General features: G+C 38.8%; 1 protein-coding gene across 6 annotated transcripts in view; it reads left to right on the top strand.

The window, feature by feature from the left end:
* The window catches only part of MTA3 (metastasis associated 1 family member 3), a 155,343-nt gene that overhangs the window by 21,201 nt on the left and 107,367 nt on the right, over positions 1–26,775 (top strand). For all 6 annotated transcript variants that reach the window (XR_011076632.1, XM_068564747.1, XM_068564749.1 and 3 more), the window contains exon 4: positions 24,973–25,099. Coding sequence is in view for 5 of the 6 variants with exons in the window: in XM_068564747.1 (XP_068420848.1) it covers positions 24,973–25,099 (127 nt within the window). In the remaining variant the exon portion in view is untranslated. The remainder of the gene's footprint in view (positions 1–24,972; positions 25,100–26,775) is intronic.

The following is a 26,775-nucleotide window of genomic DNA, read 5'->3' on the forward strand; positions in this document are numbered from 1 at the left end:
GAAATGTTAATACTGCTCCCATTGTGGTAGTACTGCCACCACCTCACCCTTTCCAAAGGAGTCCTTGGGGTGTAGACTAGTACCCATTTAAGAACGAGGGCACTAAATGCAGTATAATAAAACAAAAACTATGTCTGTATTGTTGACTAACACATTTGCTGACATTCACTGTAACTTTGGGAACATGGAAGTTACTCGGTATGTACAAATTAAACAAAAAAAAAAGCTCTTAATAGTTTCCCTAATTCCTCCAAATTAGAGATTAAAGTTGGAAGTAATAAAAAAGTTAAAAGTTAAAGTTAGTTATATTCAGCTAGGATTGATACGGGCTTTTTTAAAAAAGAAATTTATTTATTTATTTAGTCTATTTATTTTTGGCCGTGTTGGGTCTTCATTGCTGCGTGCGGGCTTTCTCCAGTTGTGGCGAGTGGGGGCTACTCCTCATTGCAGTGTGTGGGCTTCTCATTGCAGTGGCTTCTCTTGTTGTGGAGCACCGGCTCTAGGTGCACGGGCTTCAGTAGTTGTGGCGCGCAGGCCTAGTTGCTCCGCGGCATGTGGGATCTTCCCGGACCAGGGCTCAAACCTGTGTCCCCTGCATTGGCAGGCAGATTCTTTACCACTGCGCCACCAGGGAATTCTCAGGATATTTAATTCTTTTATATTTAATTATATTTTAATTCCTCTGTGTGTATGTATATGTGTGTGTGTGTGTGTGTGTGTGTGTTTGTGTGTGTGTGTTTTCTCCTTCCTTTCCTTGTGTTGGTTTTATCAGATTTTCTATTTGTCAGGAAGGTATCCATCCTATTTGTAGTCTTATAGTGGTCACCTTCACATTTTTATTTATTTTACTTAATTGTTAAAACTTTTTGTTTTTAGAAAGGTAATATTTGAATATGTCAACATTTAAAAGGTACAAAAGTATATTCAGTGCAAAAACTCTCCACATCAGGTCTCCGAAGACCCAGTATTCCCCCATAGATCATCATTGTTACTAGTCTCTAGTATCTTTTCCAGAGAAAATCAATGTACATAGAAGGAAATCATACATATGTGTATACACATATTTTCCCCCAACTTTTTTTTTTTTTTTACAAAAATGATGGCACAGTATGGTGGTTTTAATATTTTTTACTCTAGAATTTCCCATAATAACTTAAACAACTTTCACTCCCTTATACATTTTTTAAAAGTTTATTTATTTATTTATTTATTTATTTTTGGCTGCGTTGGGTCTTCATTGCTGTGTGCGGGCTTTCTCTAGTTGCGGCGAGCAGGGGCTACTCTTCGTTGTAGTGCGCGGGCTTCTCATTCTGGTGGCTTCTCTTGGTGCGGAGCACGGGCTCTAGGCGCACGGGCTCAGTAGTTGTGTCTCGTGGGCTCTAGAGCACAGGCTTAGTACCTGTGGCGCATGGGCTTAGTTGCTCCGCAGCATGTGGGATCTTCCCGGACCAGGGATCGAACCCATGTCACCTGCATTGTCAGGCGGATTGTTAACCCATGCGCCACCAGGGAAGTCCCTCCCTTATACATTTGAAAGTTGACATCTAAAATTTTCATCAAAAATTTAAATAGTTGCAAAGAGATATAATATCTAGTGTGTTGCAAATAGTGACATTTAAAAATAAATGGCTATGTAGAGAACAAACGTATGGACACCAAGGGGGAAAACGGCGGGGGGTGGGGACGGTGGTGTGATGAATTGGGCGATTGGGATTGACGTGTATACACTGATGTGTTTAAAATTGATGACTAATAAGAACCTACTGTATAAAAAAGTAAATAAAATTCAAAAATTAAAAATAAATAAGTAAATAAATAAATAAATGGCTATGGAATTCCTTGGCCATCCAGTGGTTAGAACTCCACATTTCCACTACTGGGGGCCGGGGTTCATCCCTGGTCAGGGAACTAAGATCCAGAAAGCTGCGTGGTGCAGCACAGCCAGAAAAAAAAAAGAAATATTGTAACAATTTGCCCACCATCACAGGTTAAAAAAAAAAAAGCATGAACAAGCTCCTGTTGAACAGTTTGAAATTTTACGTGATCCTTTTGTCTCCTTGAGCTCTTTTCCATTTTGCTTTCTCTGCAGAATTCTAGCCTAATGTATTTTATGCTTGAAAAGTTTTATCATCATATTATTCTCTGCAACAAAAATTAAACATAAATTAAAATTTTAAAACACTTTGTATGTCTTGACTTCATAAGGCTCAGAGTCTTAATTTCTTTTGGATTTATTATAATTACAGTACACATACTGTAAAAATTTTGATAATTACTAAACATAAAAATACATTTTTACTGGAAATCATCTCTTAACGAGATGGGTGGGGATTCTTCTCACCTCATTTAGTTAACAAATCCTTGCATTAATGTAACTTGTTGCTAGAATGAGAGGGTTTGGTATTGATTCTGTTCCTGATTTTTGTGTTTATAGGTGTAGTTTCTGACAAAATTTTTTCATCTAAGTAGATGAGAATGGTGGCGTTTTCCTCATTTATTCGTTTATCAAATATATTTTGAGCTCCTACTATGTTATGGAGACTCCTCTAAGTTCTGGTGATAAGCACTGAACAAGCAGAAGTCCCTGCCCTCAGAGTTCACAAGCGTCTCTTTGTTCTTCTGAGTTGTATGTGAAAAATCATATAGCAGTTTTTCATCAAAAGTCATTTTTAATGATTTAGCAGCTGACAATTCAATTATGTCCCACTTCAGTCTTGTTGAAAGCAGAGAATTTGAAACCACCAGAGTTGGAAGAGGTTTGTTAACCAGTCATTAGTCATTCATGATCTCATGTTTTGAGAAGCAGAATAAAAAGGCTTTACCAAGACCTAACAAATGACTGTTAATTTTACTTCCTACTCTTTGACCTACATAGATTGTATCACTTAGGGGTCTACCAGATAAACAACTAGTTGGAGATTTTATGTATATATAAATACATAATATCCTATACACATATGTAATCTCCAACTGGTTTGTATAAATATATAAAGAGATTTATTTATTGCAAAACAAATAAATGATTGTGGAGCTGGCCAGGTGGGATTTCTTCTTCCTCAGGGAAATCTCAGTTTTGCTCCTGAGACCTTTCATTTGATTGGATGAGACCCCCCCCAGATTATTGAGGATAATCTCCTTTATTCAGAGTCAGCTGATGGTAATCACATCTACAAAATACTTTCACAGCAACACCTAGTTAATATTTGAATAACTAGGGATTATAGCCTAGCCAATTTGACACACAAAACTAACCATCATAGGGACCTTATTTAAACCAGTATACTCAGAAAGGTTTGGGAAAGTTGAAATAATGTTCATTTAAATATACCTTTGCGGGACTTCCCTGGTGGTGCAGTGGGTCCCCTTGCCAATGCAGGGGACACGGGTTCGAGCCCCGGTCCGGGAAGATCCCACATGCCGCGGAGCAACTAAGCCCGTGCACCACAACTACTGAGCCTGTGCTCTAGAGCCTGCGAGCCACAGCTACTGAAGCCCGCACGCCTACAGCCCGAGCTCTGCAACAGGAGAAGCCACCACAATGAGAACCCCGCGCACCACAGCGAAGACCCAACACAGCCAAAAAATAAATAAATAAATAAACCTTTGCATTTTTAAATTTAAGTCTGATAAAATGTTTGGCTCTTATACCATTTGTGTACTTATGTATTTAAATATATATGACATGTAAATTGATATATAAAGTATAATATGAACTGTATTTAAATATATTTACATCAGATTGTTGGAACTGTGGATTTCATTTATTCAATGGAAAATGACTAACAGTAAAACTTTAATGACAAAGCCAGTCCTTATTGACAAAAACCAGGCAGCTAAATCATACTTTCTGTCAGTCTTTTTTTTCCAATTTTAATAAATGAGTACTGTGCATCCCCGAGACAACCATCTCCTTCTGAATTCTAAGATAGATTCCTGGATAATGCTCAGAGCCTTGCTGTGATGGACTAAGGCCATCAGCATTTTTTGCAGACTCTGTTTTTTTTTTTATCTTGGGACTGTTTTCTCAGGAATGTGTTTTTTTTTTTTTTTTTAATAAATTTATTTTATTTTATTTTTGACTGCGTTGGGTCTTCGTTGCTGCACGTGGGCTTTCTCTAGTTGTGGTGAGCAGGGGCTACTCTTCACTGCAGTGCACGGGCTTCTCATTGCAGTGGCTTCTTGTTGCGGAGCATGTGCTCTAGGCGTGCGGGCTTCAGTAGTTGTGGCTCATGGGCTCTAGAGCACAGGCTCAGTAGTTGTGGTGCATGGGCTTAGTCGCTCCGCGGTATGTGGGATCTTCCTGGACCAGGGCTTGAACCCGTGTTCCCTGCATTGGCAGGCGGATTCTTAACCACTGCGCCACCAGGGAAGCCCAGGAGTGGTGTATTTTTTGATTACCATCAAGGGGTTGGAAAAAGTGAATCTTTAAGTATAAATTGTTCGTATATCTATCAGTTGATCAACAGGTAGATATCTGATGCCACAGTCTCACATATTTCTGAATTCATAACATGCTAACATTGGCCAAAACACCCCAGTTCTAATACCACACTTTGCTGTGACTAAAGTATGTGTAAGACACAAAACCGTATTCTGTGAATTTCTGATACCTTTATCGTGTCCCTGTTTTGTCACCAGTGGTCTCCTTGTTTGGTGCTCTGGTGGTTTTTACTCCCTTGGGCTGTGCTGTACTTTAAGATTTACAGTGGTGGAGAGGTAAGAGAAGAGTGGTGGAGATGAGAAAAGAAGGACCCTGTGCTAGTTCTCAGGCTAGTACATGTGGAATTTGATCTACAAGTTGTTTTCCTTAAACATGTGTTTCTGTGTATCCCTTACAATGTCTTCTGTACACTTAGAAGTGTTCAGGCTCACCTTTTGAAGACTTCTGTTAACACTATACCACTTTTCCTGGGCCTTGCTTTTTTCTTATCTTGGAGATCCTTCCATATCTGTATGTACTTTGTTTTAATGGCTGCATTATATTCCACAGTTTGATGTTTTTACTATAATTTAACCAGTCTGTACTGGTGGAGGATTGCGTTTTTTATCTTTTGCTGTCAAATAGTTCTGCAGAGTACATTATCATTTAGCACATGTTATGAGCACAGCATCTATATTTAGGATAGATTCCTAGAATTGCGGTTGTGGGATCAAAAGATTATGCATTGTAATCTTGATAGATATTGCCAAATTGCCTGCCTCAGACAGGGTATCAGTTTAGACCTATCAGCAACAAATAAGTGTCTATTCCCTCCCACCCTTACCAATATAGTTTACTATCAGGCTTTTGATCTTTACTTAACCTAATAGGTAAAAAATGATACCTTGGTATAGTTTTATTTTACATTTCTTATGAAAATGTGGCTTTCTTATAAAAGCCACTTTTGTTTCCTTTTCTGTGAACTGTTTATATCATTTGCCTTTTTTATATTGAGTAACTTCTGCTAAATTAATGTGTAGTGGAAAAAATCTTCAGTTAACTCAATAAATATGGTTTTGTTTGTTTGTTTTTTTGGAATCCAAGCTATCTTTATTTTTGAACTACATTTATGTTTTGCTTTGCCCTTATCTAAATTTTTTTCACAAAGTGTCTGTGGGTGGTGAACTTTCTAAATCTTACCATCATACTTAATGCTAGTTTGTCTCTTTATAGAATTCTAGGTTCAAAATAGTTTCCTCTCAGAACTTTGAAACAATTAACTCCATTGTCTTCTGGAATCCAGTGTTGTTGATAACAACTCTGATGTCAATATAATTCTTATTCTTGATGTCAATATAATTCTTATTCTTGTAATTCTTCTTATTCTTAACATGTTTTTCCCTCTGGAAAAACACAGCTTTAGAATTGTCATTCTGAAATCTTGCCAGAATATGCCATGCCAGAATATGTCTGCATGTTGCACTTACTTCAGTAAACCATTCTATGTGTTTTTGGTGAATATATTGGAATGAGGGAGGACCTGTAATTTGTTTTCAGCTCAGGGATGTTTTCTTCTAGGATTTCTGTTTCTTTGTTGTCCCTCTGTTGTCTCTCTTTCTGGAATTCCTAGTAACAAAAGTTGTGACTTCTGTTAACTGATCTCATTCTTTTCATTTCTTAGGCCTTTTATGTAGCTTGGAAGAATTCTTTGATTTAATACTCCAGCTCACTTATTTGATCAACAGCTGTATCTATTCTGGATTCATTCAGCTCAGTTGTTGAAACTGTAATACTTCCAAGGGTAATACTAAAGAGAGAAGGGGAAACACAAACAACAACAGAAAGTTACCCTGGTATTTGAAGAACCTTTTTTTGTGCTTTGACCACAAATTTTATTAGTAGGGATAAGGCTAAACATATTTGATTTCTAGATATCTGTTGTGTATTCTTCTGAACTTTGACATTATGAGAACATAGCCCATAGATCTGTTGTATCTTAGTCTATAAAGTATTTAGGTGCATAGACCTCAGCCTTTCTCTCTCTCTCTCTATTTTATTTTTAACATTTTATTTATTTTATTTTCTGGCTGCACCACACAGCATGTGGGATCTTAGTTCCCCATCCAGGGAGCAAACCCACGCCCCTTGCAGTGGAAGCGTGGAGTTTTAACCACTAGACCGCCAGGGAAGTCCCAACACTTTCCTTTTTTTGAATCCAGGTCCAAATGTGGCTAATCTGAGGCACTGAGCCCTAACTCTGCCCCTGGAGAAACTTCTCAGTCTTTTCCAGGCAGCTACTACCAGTTGATTGGAGTTGGCACAAAGATCTATTTTCTGTCACTGCATTAAAAGTAATAAACATTCATTTATAAGGACATTTTTCTCTTGCTATTTTATAACGTTTTTATTTTTGTGAATGACATTTTACAGTTAGTAGTTATGGCAAGTTTGTGTCTCATTAACCAGATTATTATCAACTGTAAATATTACAGAGGTTTATTATTTGGCAAGTTAATTATGTTTTATGATATACATTTTCTTATTGATCTGTTACTTTGAATGTTAATGATTGCTATTATCTTTTTAAACAAAGCAAGTACTATATTACTACTTTAAAACTGATGTCACATTGCTTTTTGATTATTAAATGAGGCATTCCAATAATTAGATATTCTTAAGCTTCTTTAAAGGCTTTGTGTTAGCTTTACTTAATTTGTGGGATGGAACAATATAGACTTCATGTTTTATATTTTCATATGACTGGTTGAATGAATATCAGTTTTGTAGTCAGAGTAGCTTATCTAAAATTTTCCACAGGTTATCATTAAAAAAATCTTTCCATTGAAGTATAGTATAGATATTGAATTCTGTAGCTTCCTACTACTACCTCTGTTTCTACTAGTGCTTTTACCTTTACATATTGTCTTTATTTAGAATAGCCCAAAGTATGTTTTCATTAGCATTTCAAACTCTAGAATTTTAAATCTGGAAGGACCCTATACATAATCTGTTTAAACTCTCTGTTTTATAGCTGAGTTCTTGACCCAAGGTTACCTAGCTGGACTAATGATCTGTCCTCTGATTCCTGTTTTTCTACACTTTGTTTTATTTATCTCTAAAATTTATTTTGGAGGAGATAAATATGACTATACTTCATTTTATGTTTGTCCAATTTGGCCTTGTGAAAAAAGGAGTTTTGGAGTCGGACCTGGTTATTAATGCTGGTTCTATCATTTAGTAGCCATGTAGACTTGGGCACATTAGTTAACCTTGCTGAGCCTTAGTTTCTTCATCTTTACAAGGGGCTTACTAATACTTTCTACCTATTACCCTCCCTGTCTTGAGAGTTATTGTAGGAATTAAATGAATAAAGTGTCTGGCAGATCATGAGGTGTACAGAAAATGGTAGCTTTTTGGATCAGTGTCACTGAAAGAAACAGAAACCAATCTGGATTTGGTCTATTACTGGGAATTAAGTGCTTCCCAAATGGTGGAATGGTTGAAGGAACATATCCTAGGCTGGGCCCCTGGAGGACTCCCGTAACAGTACAAAGAACTGACCCACGTGCTAAGCTGGTCCCTCTGGAGCCAAGCTAGCAAGCACCATGCTTTTTTGATTGCCCCTCATAGCCAGGAAGTTGGAAAATGGTCACCTGAAGCCTCAGTCCAGGTTTTTAGAAGTCATATCAAGAAGCTGCTGATGCCTGCCGCATTCTTGACACCTAGGAACTTGGAGAATGGACATGGCTGCATAAAAGCCTCACTTTCAACTTTGCTAATGGCTAATAGTCTCAGGAAGATGGCCCCTGTCTCATAGCCTCCCAGTACATTGCATGCCAGTTCCCATGCACAACTCGGGGTGCATGGGAAGCTGGGAACTAATTTTAAGCTTTCTTATCTCTCCAAAGGGAAGGAAGGAGGTTGAGAAAATCCGAATATTTACTGTAGTGGTATTAAGCTGGATGGTAGTGATGGTGGTGGATAAGGATTATTATTGCTGTGTTCAGTATACCTCATTCAGAATTATATATCAAGTGGGTGATATTCTAGAACTAGAACTGGAAATTCCAAATCCAGTTATTTTCATTGGGCTGTACTCCTTCTAATATCTTATTCTTTATTCGTTAAGTAAGTAATTCACTGAGCATCTCAGTATGAGCAGATGGCTGTTCTGGATGCTCTGAGTGTTTGCAGTGACCAGACACTGTCCCTGCTCTCAGAAAGGCTTAGTCCTGTGGGTTACAGGCATAGGCTGTTTTACTACAGTGTAGTAAATGCTGTGGTAGAGGTGACATACCCAGGAAGGACTCCTGACCCCTAGCAGGGGGGCTTCTAAAGTGACACCAGATCCTTTTAGGAAGTGATCATTCACAAGTTAAAGTACCCCAATTGCCTATACATTTTATAAAAGAGTAAAGAGAACTGTTTTCATAACAAGTTTTGGTAAGAACAAGACAGTATAGATGGGAGATTCTTCTTGTAAAGAGATGGAGAGGATACTTAAGAGGAGAACATCCTCTTGGATCTGGCCAGTTTTGTTGTGGAGCTGAGGTAGGAGGCATCTTTGATGGCCCCCTCCATCACCCGTTTATCATCTTCACCTGGAGGGCTTCCAGGGGCCATATTCCTTCCCTGGAGATCCAAGCAGGCACCCATAGCATAACTCACACTCTAGGCCTACAGTCCAGATGTTCAGATGTTCTCTAACCCTTTCCCCTATTATCTTCAGTTTCTTTGTCCAAGATGTGAGAAAGGGGCTCCTTACTTTTACTCTATGTGTTTACTGCACGTATAGGATAAAAAGTCATAAACAAAAATTTTAGGCACTGAAAAGGGCCTTACTTGTTCATTTTCCGTTTTTCTTAGCAGCCAGTTGTGGTTGTCTTCAAGTCTAGAGGACACAGGTAGGAAAAGAAGATCATAACTTGTGTCAAAATTGCCTCTGTATTAGAGAATGGATATAAATCATTATTTTTTAAAACGGACTTACAAATCCAGGAAGCATTAATAAATGTACATTTTTTTACAGTGTTTTGTTTGATTTTAATTTTAATTTTGTGCAGTCTTTTAAATTTTTTAAAAATTTTGCTGAAGCATAGTTGATTTACAGTGTTGTGTTAGTTTCTGGCGTACAGCAAAATGATTGTTATACATATATATGTAATATTCTTTTTCACATTCTTCTCCATTATGGTTTATTACAAGATGTTGAATGTAGTTCTAATTTTGTACAATCTTTAAGCTTAATTAAGATATCTTTGCCCTGTTGGTTGTAAATCAGTATTATTTTATCTGGCCTTTTGTTCACAGACTTTGCATTTCAGTAAATGTGATAACCTATATTGTATATCAAAAGAGATTTTAACACTTTCAACCCATCAATACTTTATCTTTGAGAAGGAAGGAAAACTAACAGTTTTTAAAAATTATTTATTTATTTATTTATTTTTGGCTGCGTTGGGTCTTGGTTGCTGCGTGCGGGCTTTCTGTGGTTGTGGTGAGCAGGGGCCACTCTTCGCTTTGGTGCATGGGCCTCTCATTGCGGTGGCGTCTCCTGTTGTGGAGCACAGGCTCTAGGTGCACAGGCTTCACTCGTTGTGGCACATGGGCTCAGTAGTTGTGGTGCACAGGCTTAGTTGCTCTGCGGCATGTGGGACCTTCCTGGACCAGGGATCGAACCCGTATCGCCTGCATTGGCATGTGGGTTCTCAACCACTGCGCCACCAGGGAAGCCCCCAATTTTTTAATACATTTTTAAAAATTAATAATTAATTAATTTGGTTGGGCCTTAGTTGCTGCTCATGGGATATTCGTTGCGACACGGGATCTTTCGTTATAGCGCATGGGCTCTTCATTGTGGCATGCAGGTTTCTCTAGTTGCAGCGTGTGGGCTTCTCTGTAGTGTGGCACATGGGCTCCAGAGCACACGGGCTCAGTAGTTGCAGTGCACAGGCTCTCTAGTTGAGGCGTGTGGGCTCAGCAGTTGTGACATGTGGGCTCTCTAGTTATGGCGTGCAGGCTTAGTTACTCCACGGCATGTGGGATCTTAGTTCTCTGACCAGGGTTCGAACCCACATCCCCTCCATTGGAAGGTGGATTCTTAACCACTGGACCACAAGGGAAGTCCTGAAAACTAACAATTTTGAACTCTGTGTTTCAGATGGTACTCTAGACACATATTCATTTTGTTCTTTTAATCATCACTACTAGAATTTGTTAGTTTAGGTTGTTATTAGCTCTATTTCTATAGTGGCCCAGAGAGAATTCAGTAACTTACCAAAAGTCATAGCAACATTTAGTGGAATTAGAATATGAGCTCTTCCACCGCCAGTGAGGGCCTGCGCTATGCTGAGTACTCGCCGCCCCGACCAGGCGGTTGGACGCCGACATTGACCGGGGACTGGCAAGGAGTTCAATAGCTGTGGGGCTGGGTATTGCAGCTCTTGGATTTGCAGGTTGCTACACAGTTCAAATCTGGAAACTTCTAGGACAAGTAATCACAGAAACTGCAAAGAAGATTTCAACTCCTATAATTAAACTCAGGGTCGAAAGAACTGCAAGTGGAGGGCTTCCCTGGTGACGCAGTGGTTGAGAGTCTGCCTGCTAATGCAGGGGACACGGGTTCGAGCCCTGGTCTGGGAAGATCCCACATGCCGCGGAGCAATTAGGCCCGTGAGCCACAATTACTGAGCCTGCGCGTCTGGAGCCTGTGCGCCGCAGCAAGAGAGGCCGCGATGGTGAGAGGCCCGCGCACCGCGGTGAAGAGTGGCCCCCGCTTGCCGCAGCTAGAGGAAGCCCTCGCATAGAAACGAAGACCCAACACAGCCCAAACAATAAATAAATAAATAAATAATAATTAAAAAAAAAAAAAAGAAAGAACTGCAAGTGGAGACCTTCAAGATGGCGGAGGAGTAAGACGTGGAAATCACCTTCCTCCTCACAGATACATCAAAAATACATCTACATGTGGAACAACTCATACAGAATACCTACTGAACGTTGGCAGAAGACCTCAGACTTCCCAAAAGGCAAGAAACTCTCCACGTACCTGGCTGTGTGGCTCACAGGATGTTGCTGCTCTGGCTGGGTGTCAGGCCTGAGCCTCTGAGGTGGGAGAGCCGAGTTCAGGACATTGGTCCACCAGAGACCTCCCGGCCCCACGTAATATCAATCGGCGAGAGGTCTCGCAGAGATCTCTGTCTCAATGCTAAGACCCAGCTCCACTCAATGACCAGCAAGCTCCAGTTCTGGACACCCCATGCCAAACAACTAGCAAGATAGGAACACAACCCCACCCATTAGCAGAGAGGCTGCCTAAAATCATAATAAGTTCACAGACACCCCAAAACACACCACCGGATGCCGTCCTGGCCACTAGAAAGACAAGATCCAGCCTCATCCACCAGAATATAGGCACCAGTCCCCTCCACCAGGAAGCCTACACGACCCACTGAACCAACCTTACCTACTGGGGGCAGACACCAAAAACAATGGGAACTATGAACCTGCAGCCTGCGAAAAGGAAGACCCCAAACACAGTAAATTAAGCAAAATCGGAAGACAGAGAAATACACAGCAGATGAAGGAGCAAGGTAAAAACCCACCAGACCAAACAAATGCAGAGGAAATAGATAGTCTACCCGAAAAAGAATTCAGAGTAATGATAGTAAAGGTGATCCAAAATCTTGGAAATAGAATGGAGAAAATACAAGAAATGTCTAACAAGGACCTAGAAGAACTAAAGAGCAAACAATGATGAACAACACAATAAATGAAATAAAAATTCTGTAGAAGGAACCAATAGCAGAATAGCTGAGGCAGAAGAACGGGTAAGTGACCTGGAAGATAAAATAGTGGAAATAACTACTGTGGAGCAGAATAAAGAAAAGAGAATGAACAGAATTGAGGACAGTCTCAGAGACTTCGGGGACAACATTAAACGCACCAGTATTTGAATTATATGGGTCCCAGAAGAAGAAGAGAAAAAGAAAGGGACTGAGAAAATATTTGAAGAGATTATAGTTGAAAACTTCCCTAATATGGGAAAGGAAATAGTTAATCAAGTCCAGGAAGTGCAGAATGTCCCAGGCAGGATAAGTCCAAGGAGAAACACGCCAAGACTCATATTAATCAAACTATCAAAAATTAAATACAAAGAAAAAATATTAAAAGCAGCAAGGGATGAGCAACAAATAACATACAAGGGAATCCCCATAAGGTTAACAGCTGATCTTTCAGCAGAAACTCTGCAAGCCAGAAGGGAGTGGCAGGACATATTAAGGTGATGAAAGGGAAGAACCTACAACCAAGATTACTCTACCCAGCAAGGATCTCATTCAGATTTGACAGAGAAGTTAAAACCTTTACAGACAAGCAAAAGCTAAGAGAATTCAGCACCACCAAACCAGCTGTACAACAAATGCTATAAAGGAACTTCTCTAGGCAGGAAACACAAGAGAAGGAAAAGACCTACAATAACAAACCCAAAACAATTAAGAAAATGGTAATAGGAACATACATATTGATAATTACCTTAAATGTAAATGGATTAAATGCTCCAACCAAAAGACACAGACTGGCCGAATGGATATAAAAACAAGACCCATCTATATGCTGTCTGCAAGAGACCCACTTCAGACCTAGGGACGCCTACAGACTGGAAGTGAGGGGATGGAAAAAGATATTCCATGCAAATGGAAATCAACAGAAAGCTGGAGTAGCAATTCTCATATCAGACAAAATAGACTTTAAAATAAAGACTATTACAAGAGATAAAGAAGGACACTACATAATGATCAAGGGACCAATCCAAGAAGAAGATATAACAATTGTAAATGTTTATGCACGCAACATAGGACCACCTCAATACATAAGGCAAATGCTAACAGCCATAAAAGGGGAAATCGACAGTAACACCATCATAGTAGGGGACTTGATAAGTTTACTTATGTTTTATTTTTATTTTTGGCTGCATTGGGTCTTTGTAGCTGTGCGCGGGCTTTCTCTGGTTGTGGCGAGCGGAGGCTACTCTTTGTTGCGGTGCGTGGGCTTCTCATTGCGGTGGCTTCTCTTGTTGCGGAGCACAGGCTCTAGGTGTGCGGGCTTCAGTAGTTGTGCCTCACGGGCTCCAGAGCGCAGGCTCAGTAGTTGTGGCGCACGGGTGCAGTTGCTCCGTGGCATGTGGGACCTTCCCGAACCAGGGCGTGAACCCGTGTCTGCTGCATTGGTAGGTGGATTCTTAACCGCTGCGCCACCAGGGAAGTCCTACAATAGTCTTTAAAGCTGCATGAATATTTTCACATTGTGGGGATTTGTGAGTCTTTGTGTGGCAAGGCTATAAAAATAGCTGGTTAGCCCAACTTGCTTTATATTTAAGAGTATTGGTAATTCATGAGGGTGAAACTGCAATTCCTGAGAGGAATTAATTTCAACCTGGTAGAAAATTATTGAAGGTTAGGGTGTTAGAAAGACATCTCTTGTGATAATGAATAAAAGATTTTATTTCCTGTTTTTTTTAATAATTGTTTTTGCCTTTAAGGTGTAATATGGTTGACTCCTTTGTTGCGTTTTCATAGTTCAAGGAGCAAATCCATTTTTTCTTTTGTTGAGGTCGTTTTCAGATTACTCAGTCCTCTACAGTTGGAGAAATGTTTTCCATATTCTTCCCTACTTAAAAAGACTTTTTAAAAACTTGCTCAGGGTTGTATATCTTTTCATATAGATTACTATAAACAGGACAGCAAAGGATGACAGAATTAAATGAAATTTTTAGAAATTATGAAGCTCATTAGTGTAAGGCTCTCAGGAGTGAAGATACTGCAGAAAATGTGTGTAAGAAATGTAGTTGTAATCCTGTATTCTGTGATTCATTCTTATTTCTGTTTTGTCCATGCTAGACTATAAATTTTCTGACCCTTGGTTTCCTGAGTGTTTCAAGCTTTGAAAAAGATGGTATCCTGTAGTATGAGGTGACCCATGTTTCTTATATTGGTAATTCATATATCACATAATTCACAACTTTAAATAGCATGTACCATTGTAGAATTATTTTAGATTATTTAGTAGTTTACAGGAAAAAAGTAGAAAAATGCTTCAGTTACTGTGTAGCAAATACATTTTCATGAATTTATCTGTCTTTTCTTAGTGTAATGATTAGATTAGAGCACATGTACAATTTTTAAGATTTTTAATAAGTGTTCCTAAAGAGTCTTCCAGAAAGTATGAATCATTTTACTTTCATACTTTGCTATCATTTAGTCTTCTATATTTTCCTGTAGAAGTTTTATATTTAACATTTAAGTTATGACCCATTTTTAGTTACTCTTTGTGTTATGGTACAAGGTGTCCATGCTAAGTTCCTTTGGGGGGTGCATGCATATTCAGTTGCTCCAGCACTGTTTGTTGAAAAGACTATCCTTTCTCCATTGCATTGCTTTTGTGCCTTTGTCAAATCAGTTGGTCATATATGTGTGGCTCTATTCTGGCCTTTCTGTTCTGTTCCATTGATCCACTTGTCGCTCTTTTCACCATCAACACACTTTGGATTATTTTAGCTTTCTAATACTTCTTGAAATCAAGTAATGTTAGCCCTCCAACTTTGATTTCTCTTTGTTAGAGTTGTTTTGGCTATTCTAGATCTTATGCATTTTTATATAAATTTTAGAATCATCTTGTCAGTTTTTACAAAAAGTCTGCTGGGATTTTGATTGGGATTGCATTAAATCCGTTGATCAATTTGGGGGAGAATTGACATCTTCACAATACTGAGTCTTCTAATCCTTGAACACATGGATCACTGGTTTCTTCCTTTTTATTGTTGAGTAGTATCCCTTTGTGTGGATGTATCACAATTTGTCTACTCATCTGTTGATGGATATTTCAGTTGTTTGCAGCTTTTAGCTATTACAGACAAAGTTGTTTTGAACAGTTGGTGCAGGTCTTTGTACAGACATACATTTCTTCTTGGTTTGTACTGGCGTGGCCTTATCATATGGTCTGGATATTTTTAGCCTTTTAGGAAACTGCAACTGTTTGCCAAAGTGATTGTACCATTTTACATTCTAATCTGCAGTGTAGGGGAGTTCTGGTTTCCTCACATCATTGCCAACACTTCATAAGGTAAGTCTTTTTAATTTTAGGCCTCCTAATAGGTATGTAGCAGTTATTGTAAATTTTACCTTCTTGTGTCCTGGGTATTTTTATGCTATTGTAAATCTTCCTGAGCCTTGTTCTGTGATGCACTTAGGTTACTTGGAAACAGTTTGGTCTTTTTGGTTGTTGCATTTATGACTTAATGTACATTTGTTTGTTAAGTGGGTACAGAGCAGTCAGTGCTCAGTCTAGGGCTTTAATTGTTCCCCATTACTTAGGCAAGACCTTTCTGTGTACTCTACCCAATACACCGTGAATTATGAGTTTTACCAGTGTGGTTGTTTGCAGACAAGCACTGTTCATGGCCCCGTGTGAGCACTGGGCACTGTTGCCTCTGATTCTTTCCCTGTTTTATGGCAGTTTCCTGACATGCATTCACTGATGGGTGCTGTGCTCGAGGATCACCATCTGTGATCTCCAGGTTTTCTCACGCTGGTACTCTGGTACTCTTATCTTTTTTTTTTTTTTTTAAATTTAATTTAGTTTTATTTATTTATTTATGGCTGTGTTGGGTCTTCGTTTCTGTGCGAGGGCTTTCTCTAATTGCGGCAAGTGGGGGCCACTCTTCATCGCGGTGCGCGGGCCTCTCACTATCGCGGCCTCTCTTGTTGCGGAGCACAAGCTCCAGACGCGCAGGCTCAGTAATTGTGGCTCACGGGCCTAGTTGCTCTGCGGCATGTGGGATCTTCCCAGACCAGGGCTCGAACCCGTGTCCCCTGCATTGGCAGGCAGATTCTCAACCACTGCGCCACCAGGGAAGCCCTGGTACTCTTATCTTTTGAACTCTAGTTGCCTTGGTCTCCCTGGTCTCTCACCTTCGTCTCCTCACCTCTGGGAGTCTGCCAGGCTCTGCCTCAGTTTCCCCTCCTTCACTGTTGCCTGGAAACTCTGCCACGGCAATAAGTAAGGGCCAGTGTTAGGGCTCACCTTGTTTGTTTTCTGTCTCTCAGGGATCACTGTTCTTCATTGCCTGATGTGCCCGTGGCCTGATGCTTCATGTATTTTTTTCTGCTTTTAAACTTATTTATTACGTTTTGATTTTGGGGGGTAAATTTGTAAAAACCAAAATTTGTAAATTTTGGTTGTTTCATACGGGAGGGTAGATCTGATCCTTATTACATTGTCTAGAAGGAGAAATCCTAATCCTTTTAAAAAATATCTAAAAATCAAGGTATAAAATACAGTGTAATAGGTAAAGTGTGCAGGTCCAGAGATTTTCACAGATGTATACATTTCTATTACTACCACTCAGATTAAGATAGAAAAACTTTCTAATACCTCAGCAGATTCCTTTGTGCCCATTAGTACCCTCTTCCTCCCCCCTCCCCAGATAACCACTGCTCTGATGTCTACTACCACCTGTTAGTTTTGCCTGGTTTCTGACTTCATCTCAGTGGAGTACCTATAGTATTTACCCTTTTTCCTGACTTTTTTCACTCAGCACCGTGTCTGTGGGATCCGTCTATGTTATTGCTTGTATCACTTATTCTTTTTTCTGGTCCAGCAGTATTTATTCTCCTGTTGATGGACATTCAAATGGTTTCCAGTTTGGGCTCCTGTGAATAAAACTGCTGAGAACATTCTTTTGGTATACTTAAGCTCTCATTCCTCTTGGATAAATACGAAGGATTGGGAATTGTTGGTTTATGGGGTGGGTATAAATATACTTCAGTAGAATATTGCAAACAGGTTTCCACAGTGGTTGACCAATTTTCACTTCCTCTGTCAATTTATGTGAATTCTAGTTGGGCTATATTCTTTGCTTTTAAAAAAATATTTATTTATTTTATTTGTTTATTCGGCTGCGTTGGGTCCTAGTTGCAGCACACAGGATCTTTTGTTGTGGCGCATGGGCTTAGTTGCCCTGCGGCATGTGGGATCCTAGTTTCCCGGCCAGGGCTCGAACCCAGGTCCCCTGCATTGGAAGGCGGATTCTCAACCACTGGACCACCAGGGAAGTCTCGGGCTATATTCTTTTCTTTAAAATAAATTTATTTATTTATTTACTTTGGCGGTGTTGGGTCTTCGTTGCTGCGCGCGGGCTTTCTCTAGTTGTGGAGAGCGGGGGCCGCTCTTTTTTTTTCCCCTGGGAATGGGGTGTAGTTGTGGGGGAAGTAGGTAAAACATATGGCAGGGCAGATCATTAGAAGATTTATAAACCATGAGACTCTTTATTAATCAAAGCAAGAGAAATGAGTTGCACTGTGGGAAAATGCTGGCTGCTGTGTCTGTAATGAATGGGAGAAGGGTGGTGGTCTTGTGGTGCTGGAAAATTTGGTTGCTTGTAAATCGTTTTGTTTCTTAAGTTTTAAAATTGATAGCAAATGGAAAAATGCATGGTGGCATGTTAAGGCTGCATAAAATTCCAGATGGACTTTGAATATATTATAAGATTGGGCAGCCTTTGCCAGATGCAGTGTTCTTTGAATAAATAAATGTAAAGCAGAAATAGCTTAAATTTCTGATGGGATCCTAACTTGCTATATAACAACTTATGAGTCATTGTATCTCACAATGTGAAGATAAAATTTCTGTGACAGGTTTCTTAAACCCAATAAAGTAAAAAAAACCTTGCTTTAGCCAGTTCTTGTTTTTCTTTTCAAGTTAGACTTTGAGTTAATATTTCTTTTGCATAAGTCAGTTTTTCCTGAATATCTTTCAGGGTGTCTGTGGTGAAAATTTTCTTGATAATATTAAGCTGTCATTTAATTGTCTTTCTGATTCTCTCAGGAGTATATAGCAGAGTTTTTCCAGGCTGTATGACATGTGATGACTTCATCACTCATGATAATGCAGTGTGTGCTTGTGATTTCCAGTATTTTCAAAATTTATTTGTTTTAATTTCTAACACAATATTGGTAGATGTGTTACCAATGTAAACAAAACTTCTTTGAAATCCTTGGTAGAATTGAAGAATATAAGGGGTCCTGAGACTAAAAAGCTTGAGAGTTGCTGGCATAGGTATTCTGCCATAAAAATGTTTTAAAATTAGTGCTTTATGATAAGGATTCTTAACTGAGGCTTACCTGGTGTGACTGTACCCTAGAATTTTTAAATCAGTATTTCCAGGGGTGGGGTCTGGATATCTGTTTTTGGTTGTTTATAAAAAGTGAAAGCAAATTTTTAATTTGTTTTAATTTTAACATGATTTGCTTTCTTAATTAGGAACCGTTGTGTTAGGAGATAAGATTTGTTTTCCAAATGTAAAAGAAAATTATATGAATTCATTAAAAAATAGTAATAGCAGTTTTTAAAATTTAGCACTGTGTTAGGCACTGTGCTAAGCAAATTATGTGCATTATCTTAATTCTCACAATAACCTTATAAGGGAGAAATTATGTCCACATTTTACAGATGACGAAACTGAGGATTACAGAGAGTAAATAATTTTGTCCCCAACCAGGAAGGGGTGGAACTAGACTTTGATTTCAAGTGTGACTCTGAAGCCTGGTATCCCATCCACCCTGTGTTAGATCTGGGAAGAATTGTGGAAAGCACTGGGATGAGATGTGACAGAGCCCTTGAACAGTAACCTTTTGATGGTTACTCTTTGCGGTGTTTTATGTCATAACTCTGAGAGTCTGTCCTCGCAGCAGCTGATTTGAGTGTTACTGATAAATTTTACCAGGTCTGCTGTGAACATTTCTTTTCTTTTTTTTTTTTTTAAAGACATGCCTAGTTGTTGTTGTTGTTTTTTTTTAATTAATTTATTATTTATTTTTGGCTGTGTTGGGTCTTCGTTTCTGTGAGAGGGCTTTCTCCAGTTGGGGCGAGCGGGGGCCACTCTTCATCACGGTGCGTGGGTCTCTCACTATTGCGGCCTCTCTTGTTGCGGAGCACAGGCTCCAGACGCGCAGGCTCAGTAGTTGTGGCTCACGGGCCTAGTTGCTCCGTGGCATGTGGGATCTTCCCAGACCAGGGCTCGAACCCGTGTCCCCTGCATTGGCAGGCAGATTCTCAACCACTGCGCCACCAGGGAAGCCCCAGAGTACCTTTTTACGCACAAAAATTTTAATACTAATTCTAATTTACCTGTTTTTTCTTTGGTTGCTTTTGATTTATTTAGGGTGCCATAGTGAAGAAACTATTGCCTAGTCTAAGGTCATGAAGATTTACACTTGTGTTTTATTCTAAGTGTTTTATAAAAGTTTTAGGTCTTACGTTTAGGTCTTTGATCCATTTTGAATTAATTTTTTGTACGTGGTGTGAGGGTCCAGCTTTATTCATTGTATGTGGATGTCCAGTTGTTCTCAGCACCATTTGTAGAAAAGACTATTCATTCCCCCAGTGAATTGTCTTGGTATCCTTATCCAAAATCATTTAACATAAATGTACGGGCTTATTTCTGGACTCCCAGTTATATTCTAATTAATCTATGCCTATCCTTTTGCCAGTACCACAGTCTTGGTTGTTGTAGCTTTGAAGAATGCTTTGAAATCTGGAAGTGTGAGTACTCTTTTTTTTTTTTTTTTTTTTTTAAGTGTGAGTACTCTTAAATTTGTTCTTTTTCAAATTATTTTGGCTATTCTGGGTTGCTTACATGTCCATATGAATTTTAGGATTAGTTTGCTAATTTTTGTGAAAAAGACAGTTGGAATTATGGTAGGGGTTGCATTGAATCTGTTGATCAATTTAGGCAGTACTGCCATCTTAACAATATTAAATCTTCCAATCTGTGAACATAGTTTTCCCATTTACTTAAGTCTTCTTTAATTTCTTTTTTTTTAAATTTTATTTTATTAAAAATTATTTTTATTTTTATTTTTGGTGGTGTTGGGTCTTTGTTGCTGCACGCGGGCTTTCTCTACTTGCGGCGAGAGGGGGCTACTCATTGTGGTGGCTTCTCTTGTTGTGGAGCACGGGCTCTAGGTGTGCGGGCTTCAGTAGTTGTGGCGTGAGGGCTCTAGAGCGCAGGCTCAGTAGTTGCGGCGCACGGGCTTAGCTGCTCCGCGGCATGTAGGATCTTCCCCGACCAGGGCTTGAACCTGTGTCCCCTGCATTGGCAGGCCGATTCTTAACCACTGTGCCACCAGGGAAGCCCCGTGATTTTTGATGATAGTTCTATTCTTTTAAATTTTTCATTGTCTAAATGCCAGTTTTTGCCATTGTGGTTAATGTTTTTAGGATGTTAATGGCATGGGAATCATTTCTTGTTCAGAAGCCAATAGAAATTTATACAAATATGTAAATGAAATTTAACTTGTAAATTTGAAAAAATGAGTTTCAGATGCTGTTTTGGTGATTTCTGTGTTTGGTTAGATTGAACTTGAGAGATTTTATTCCTTTTCACCCAGTATCAAGAGAATGTACAAGAAAATAAGATTTGCTGTTGTTACCATTATTTTTAGAGCTTGTTGCTGTTTTAGCTCTATAGGGTACACGTTAGAATTCAGTTAGCTGTGTTTTATGGAACAACAATTTATCAAATCCTAATTAGGTAAAGAGTATAATTTTGTATGTGATATTTGCTGGTGCTAATAGTGCCAATGCAGCAATAACTTCATTGATTTCCACTGGTGAGATGTTATTAGACTTGCAAGTAAATGGCTCTTTTAGTGCTTCATTTCTCTTTGAGTAGTTCATTATAAAGAACAATCAAAGAATTTTAAATCACATTATTCTGTTTTTGAGTTAGGTGGGTCTTTTTCTAAATCAGTTTCTAATTTTTACACGTTCATTTTCAATTCAGAGTTTTAAAAGTTTGAAGGTAGAAAAGATTTGATACTTAGCCTATTAATTGCCCTCATACAACTCAGAAGAACTACAACTAGGGGGTCACATATGATAAAATCTCTTGTGGTCCTGGGTCCGTACGTAAGAAATTTATAAGAAAGAATTGTGAGGAACAGAAATGTGTTGCTGTGTGCGTGTGTGTGTGTGTGTTTTGTCACTGTCCAAAAATTAAGGCTCTGAGGCCTAACCTTGGGCTTTACTTCCTGTGTGAGAATCCAGTCACCCCCCTCCCTGACTCTGAGTTCTTAATACTCCTGCTATTCCCATAGCTACACAGTCTGTTCTGGTCTGGTCCAGGTAAGGCTGCAGAGGATCTGTGAGCCTCTACAGGTATTATATTTTAAAATTTTTGTATCTAAAATTATTTGGAATTATATCTGTAAATGACATCTAATAATTTTTTTCTTTAAAAAGAATATTAAATACAGCATTAAAAAAAAAATCTCAGGCAAAACTTTGTCTCCCCTTTCCATCCTTTTCTTGCAACCCTGTTTCCCAGAGGCAAACACTTTGAATTATTTCTTCTTAGTAGTAACTTTTTTGCTCACTGATTGCCTCCAGCACCTTGATTAGTGCCTGTTTTTGGTGCCTAATACAGTTGACCCTTGAGCAATGCAGGGGTTAGGGACACCAACCCCCTGCACAGTTGAAAATCTTCATAAAACTTTTGACTCCCCTCAAAACTTAACTGATAGCCTACTGTTGACTGGAAGCCTTATGCGTAACATAAACAGTTGATTAACACGTATTTTGTATGTCATACAGAATATATACTGTATTCTTAAAGTAAGCCAGAGAAAAGAAAATGTTAGGAAAATCACAAGGAAGAGAAAATACACTTACAGTACTATGCTGTATTTATTGATACCATAAGTTTGTTATCTGATTATAAGATGAATCGTCTGTCAGTACCTACATCAGTATTGTCTTATGCAGTACAAAACACTGTAGATGTTATGTGTGTTACTAACACTAGACATCAAAAAGGAAAAAAAAATGTGAAAAAGAAGTTCATGTTTATTTACAAGTATAGTGATCCATGCATTGATAATGAAGAATCAGCAATATGATTTTTTTAAAATAAATTTTATTTATTTATTTATTTATTTATTTTTGGCTGTGTTGGGTCTTTGTTGTTGCACGCGGGCGTTCTCTAGTTGCGGTGAGTGGGGGCTACTCCGCGTTGTGGTGCACGGGCTTCTCATTGCGGTGGCTACTCTTGTTGTGGAGCACGGGCTCTAGGCGCGCGGGCTTCAGTAGTTGTGGCACGTGGGCTCAGTAGTGTGGCTCGCAGGCTCTAGAGCACAGGCTCAGTAGTTGTGGCACACGGGCTCAGTTGCTCTGCGGCATGTGGGATCTTCTAGGACCAGGGCTCGAACCCGTGTCCCCTGCATTGGCACGCGGATTCTTAACCACTGCGCCACCAAGGAAGCCCAGCAATATGATTCTTTATGGTAGCCTAGTGTAATTGATATGATTGCTTCACAGTAGCCTAGCCTATATGATAATGAATGAATCATTTAAAAATTTTTATGGCATAGAGTGTTACAGTTATATTCATAATACACTATTGGAAACATTGATACAATTAAAAAAAAAAACCCACCTACCTGTGATAATATGCTGATAAGCAGTTTTTCCAGTTACTAGAGAGAGAGGCAATATAATATAGTGAATGGTAATTAATTCTTTGAAAGGAAAGTTATGAAACAGTAAGAAAACTAACACAGTAGTTTTTATTAAATATCATTCACCTTATGCCTATATAAGGATAGACTAGTATCCACATGTTTTATGAATTCATGACATACCTTTTTTTTTTAATAAACATTTAAGTGAAAAATCCCTTTTTAAAAAAATTTATTTTATTTATTTATTTTTGGCTGCGTTGGGTCTTCGTTGCTGCGCGTGGGCTTTCTCTAGTTGTGGCAAGCGGCGGCTACTCTTTCTTGCGGTGCGCGGGCTTCTCATTGTGGAGGCTTCTCTTGTTGCAGAGCATGGGCTTTAGGCACGTGGGCTTGAGTAGTTGTAGCTCACGGGCACTAGAGCACAGGCTCAGTAGTTGTGGTGCACAGGCTTAGTTGCTCCGCGGCATGTGGGATCTTCCCGGACCAGAGATTGAACCCGTGTCCCCTGCATTGGCAGGTGGATTCTTAACCACTGTGCCACCAGGGAAGTCCCAACATACCTTTTCCTTAATTTTTTTGATATTTCTAAGCTACATGGTTCATCTGTGAATTTTTTGTCTTTTTTTTTTTTTTTTTTGGCCGCGTAGCATGTGGGATCTCAGTTCCCTGACCAGAGTTCGAACCCGCGCCCCCTCCATTGGAAGCGCAGAGTCTTAACTACTGGACTGGCAGGGAAGTCCGCATTTGTGATTTTTTTCAAATTGTTGCAAACCTCCAAAAAATTTTCCAGTGTACTGTATTTATTGAAAAAATACACATATAAGTGGACCCGTGCAGTTCAAACTCACATTGTTCAAGGGTGAACTGTAAATCTTGGTTGAATGAATGCAAGAAGTTTGTCCTTACTCTCTTTTCAGACTTGAAAGTTTACTATGCAATTCTAGGTTGAATGCCATTTTTCCTCTTGGATGGCATTGCTGTGCTGTCTTTGCACACAGTGTTGCTGTTCATCTGTGATTCCACTCGGATTCTGGTTTCTTTGCTTGTGCCTACACTTCTTTCCTGTAAATGGTTGCAATGTTCTCATGCTGTCACTTAAAAAAAAAAGTTAAGTATGACAGGAATTCAATCGGGACACTCAGTCTCACTGGACACTTAGTAAGGGGAAATTTTCTTGAATCATCTCTTTGATAGGTCTTCCCTCATCCCCCCCCACCCCCAAACAAACAAACAAAGAGGTAAAAGAATCTGTTTTCTCTATTCTTTCTGGAACTTTTGTTAGTGGGATGTTGGACCGCATGCATTCTTCTTTAATATTTTAATCTTTTGGTTTTCAGTTATCTCTTTGTTTTAATTTCTAGGAGATTTCATTAGCATTATCCTCTAATCCTTCTATTAGTTTTTTATTTGTGTTATCAAATTTGAAATGTGTTATACTATTTGTTTCTGATTGTACTCTTTTTAACTGGAGTGTTCTGGGATTAAGTTATTGTGTTATAGATAGACTTTCAACCCCTTCCTCCTGCTCTTTTGCTCTCACCCTACTTTCTTTCTCATAATACTTGGTAGCTTCAAGGGATAAGTCAGTACACGCCCTGTGCCCGCCTTCTCCGTGGCATCCCTCTCTGTATGCACGTAGATTGTCACTTCCTTCTCTTGACTACGTGTGTACTTTTCCTTTTTTTTTAAATCTACTTTCCATCTTTTTTTGTTGTTGTTGAAAATCTTTCTTCCATTGTTGCTTCATTTTTTATTGTCATTGAAATGTTAATACATTTTCATTGATATTTTGGTGTAGTTTCATGGGGGAAGAGGAGATAGATGCATATGTTCCATCTGCCATCTTAAAATTGGAGTTCTTCCTTTGAGGCCTGGCTAACTTAATTTTATGGTTGTAATTCAAATGACAAGTTAAATGTGTAAATTTAAAATCAATTCGTTTGAAAAAAATATTGAATGAAAGGCTGATTCAATCTATCTTAATAACCAAATAGGTAATGTACTTTGTAATAATGCATTTTTTGAATTTTATTTGTGTAGAAGAAATTGAGGAAGAATCAGAAACAACAATTGAGGCTGACCTGACCGATAAACAGAAACATCAGTTGAAACATAGGGAGCTCTTTTTGTCACGCCAGTACGAATCTCTGCCTGCAACACATATCAGGTAAGAACTTTTTAGAATTTGATCTGAAGTACTCAGTAATATTGTGACAATAGGGAAAAACAAACAAACTAAAACAACCTTTTTGAAGCATTTTCCAAACTCTCCCCAACAATCTTGCTCAAATTAGTTCACTAAAGGCTTCATTATGTAATCTTATCTTGGAAATTTATAGTGTATATTAGCATTTTAAAGCCCTGCAAATCTTCTGCAGTAAAGTAACCATGTTAGCTTTGTTTTAATCCAGACTTTTCCAATTTATTTAAGTATGTATTAGCATCTTGCAGAACAGTGTCCAGCAGATAGCATTTTAGGAAATGCTGGTCTCCAGATTCCTAGAAAATAATACAGTCATTGGAGTCCAAGAACTAGAACCCAAGATCTGGTTCCCAGGCACTTGTCTCTTGACCTTGTAGGATACAAGGCTTTTGATTGATTGATTGATTTTTGAGGTCCTCTGGGATGAAAACTTTATATTCTTTATTACTCACTCACTTGCATCTGATCTGTGCAATGATGGGATGTAAAAGTGAAATCCAGTCCCTGGTTTGTAGCTTTGGGAGAATGGTGGTGGTCTTTTTGATCCGGTAGTGGTAAGATTTAAGCATAGATACAATTGAGCTCTTTCTGAGTGCTGTCTGTAATAGGTGCATGTTGGAGGTATAACAAAATGTTTGAACTCAAAAACTTCAGAAGGAGTTGGCATTTACTCAGCCTTCGAGAGATTGGGGGGCATGTTTCAGGTAAAGGGAACAGGTAAGCATGGGTGTGTGCAGGGAACAGCCTGTGTCCAGGATGCAGTGTTTTTGTCCCCTAACGTTAAAGGAATTCCTTCAGCTGTTGTTCACAGTCTTTACTTCTTTTATTCAACTCTTCACTAGTTATTATTGTCTTAAAAACTGTTTATATGTGGAAATAAAACGTATTAACTGTTTATTTAAAAAAAATTGGCCCCTCTTCTTTAGCTCTGAATGTTGGTATTGTATCTAAGTCTGTCTTTTTTGGGCTCAGACATGTTTGGAGACTTCCTGAAGCTCCAGTCTGGTCTTTGTAACACAAACACACATGCCCCAACTCCCCAGACCTTTGTGTATTCTTATACTTCTCTTTTCAGAAATGGACACAGAGATCTTCTAAGGCAAGAAGTGTATCACAAAGATACCAGAATCCCCTTTCTCCAAACCTTTTCAGAGATAAGTTGATCCTCCTCAGTAGTTAACATCATATCATTGCTTTATTTAGGTTTTTTAGGGGACACTGTGTTTATCTTGTATTTATTTTTTGTTTCAGAATTGCCTTTAGTAGTATAAAATTGAAAGTAAATGTCCATTAGTAGGGAATTGGTTAAATGAATTATGATACAACAACTACAACAGAATATTAGATTTCTGTTGTTATAGAAAAATTCTATTGTATATTGATAACTAGAAAATAATCAAATTCAAGAAAGTATGTAAAAATGGGGACACTGTGTTTAGATTGGCTAGAGTTAGTATGTTCTGTGTGACTTAGGTCCTGTGTTAGAAAAGATAATCAGGCCAGATAATGTGGGAATAGTATTCAACCTAAAAGTAGGGGTATTTCAAGAACTAGGAAAGTAAGTTAATTTTTGCTCAGAGAGATGAAACATGCAAACATATTTTGCAATTGTTTTAAAGATATAGGTAACTAATAAATGC

Source organism: Eschrichtius robustus, chromosome 15 (assembly GCF_028021215.1).
Source record: "Eschrichtius robustus isolate mEscRob2 chromosome 15, mEscRob2.pri, whole genome shotgun sequence".
NCBI classification, from domain to species: domain Eukaryota; kingdom Metazoa; phylum Chordata; class Mammalia; order Artiodactyla; family Eschrichtiidae; genus Eschrichtius; species Eschrichtius robustus.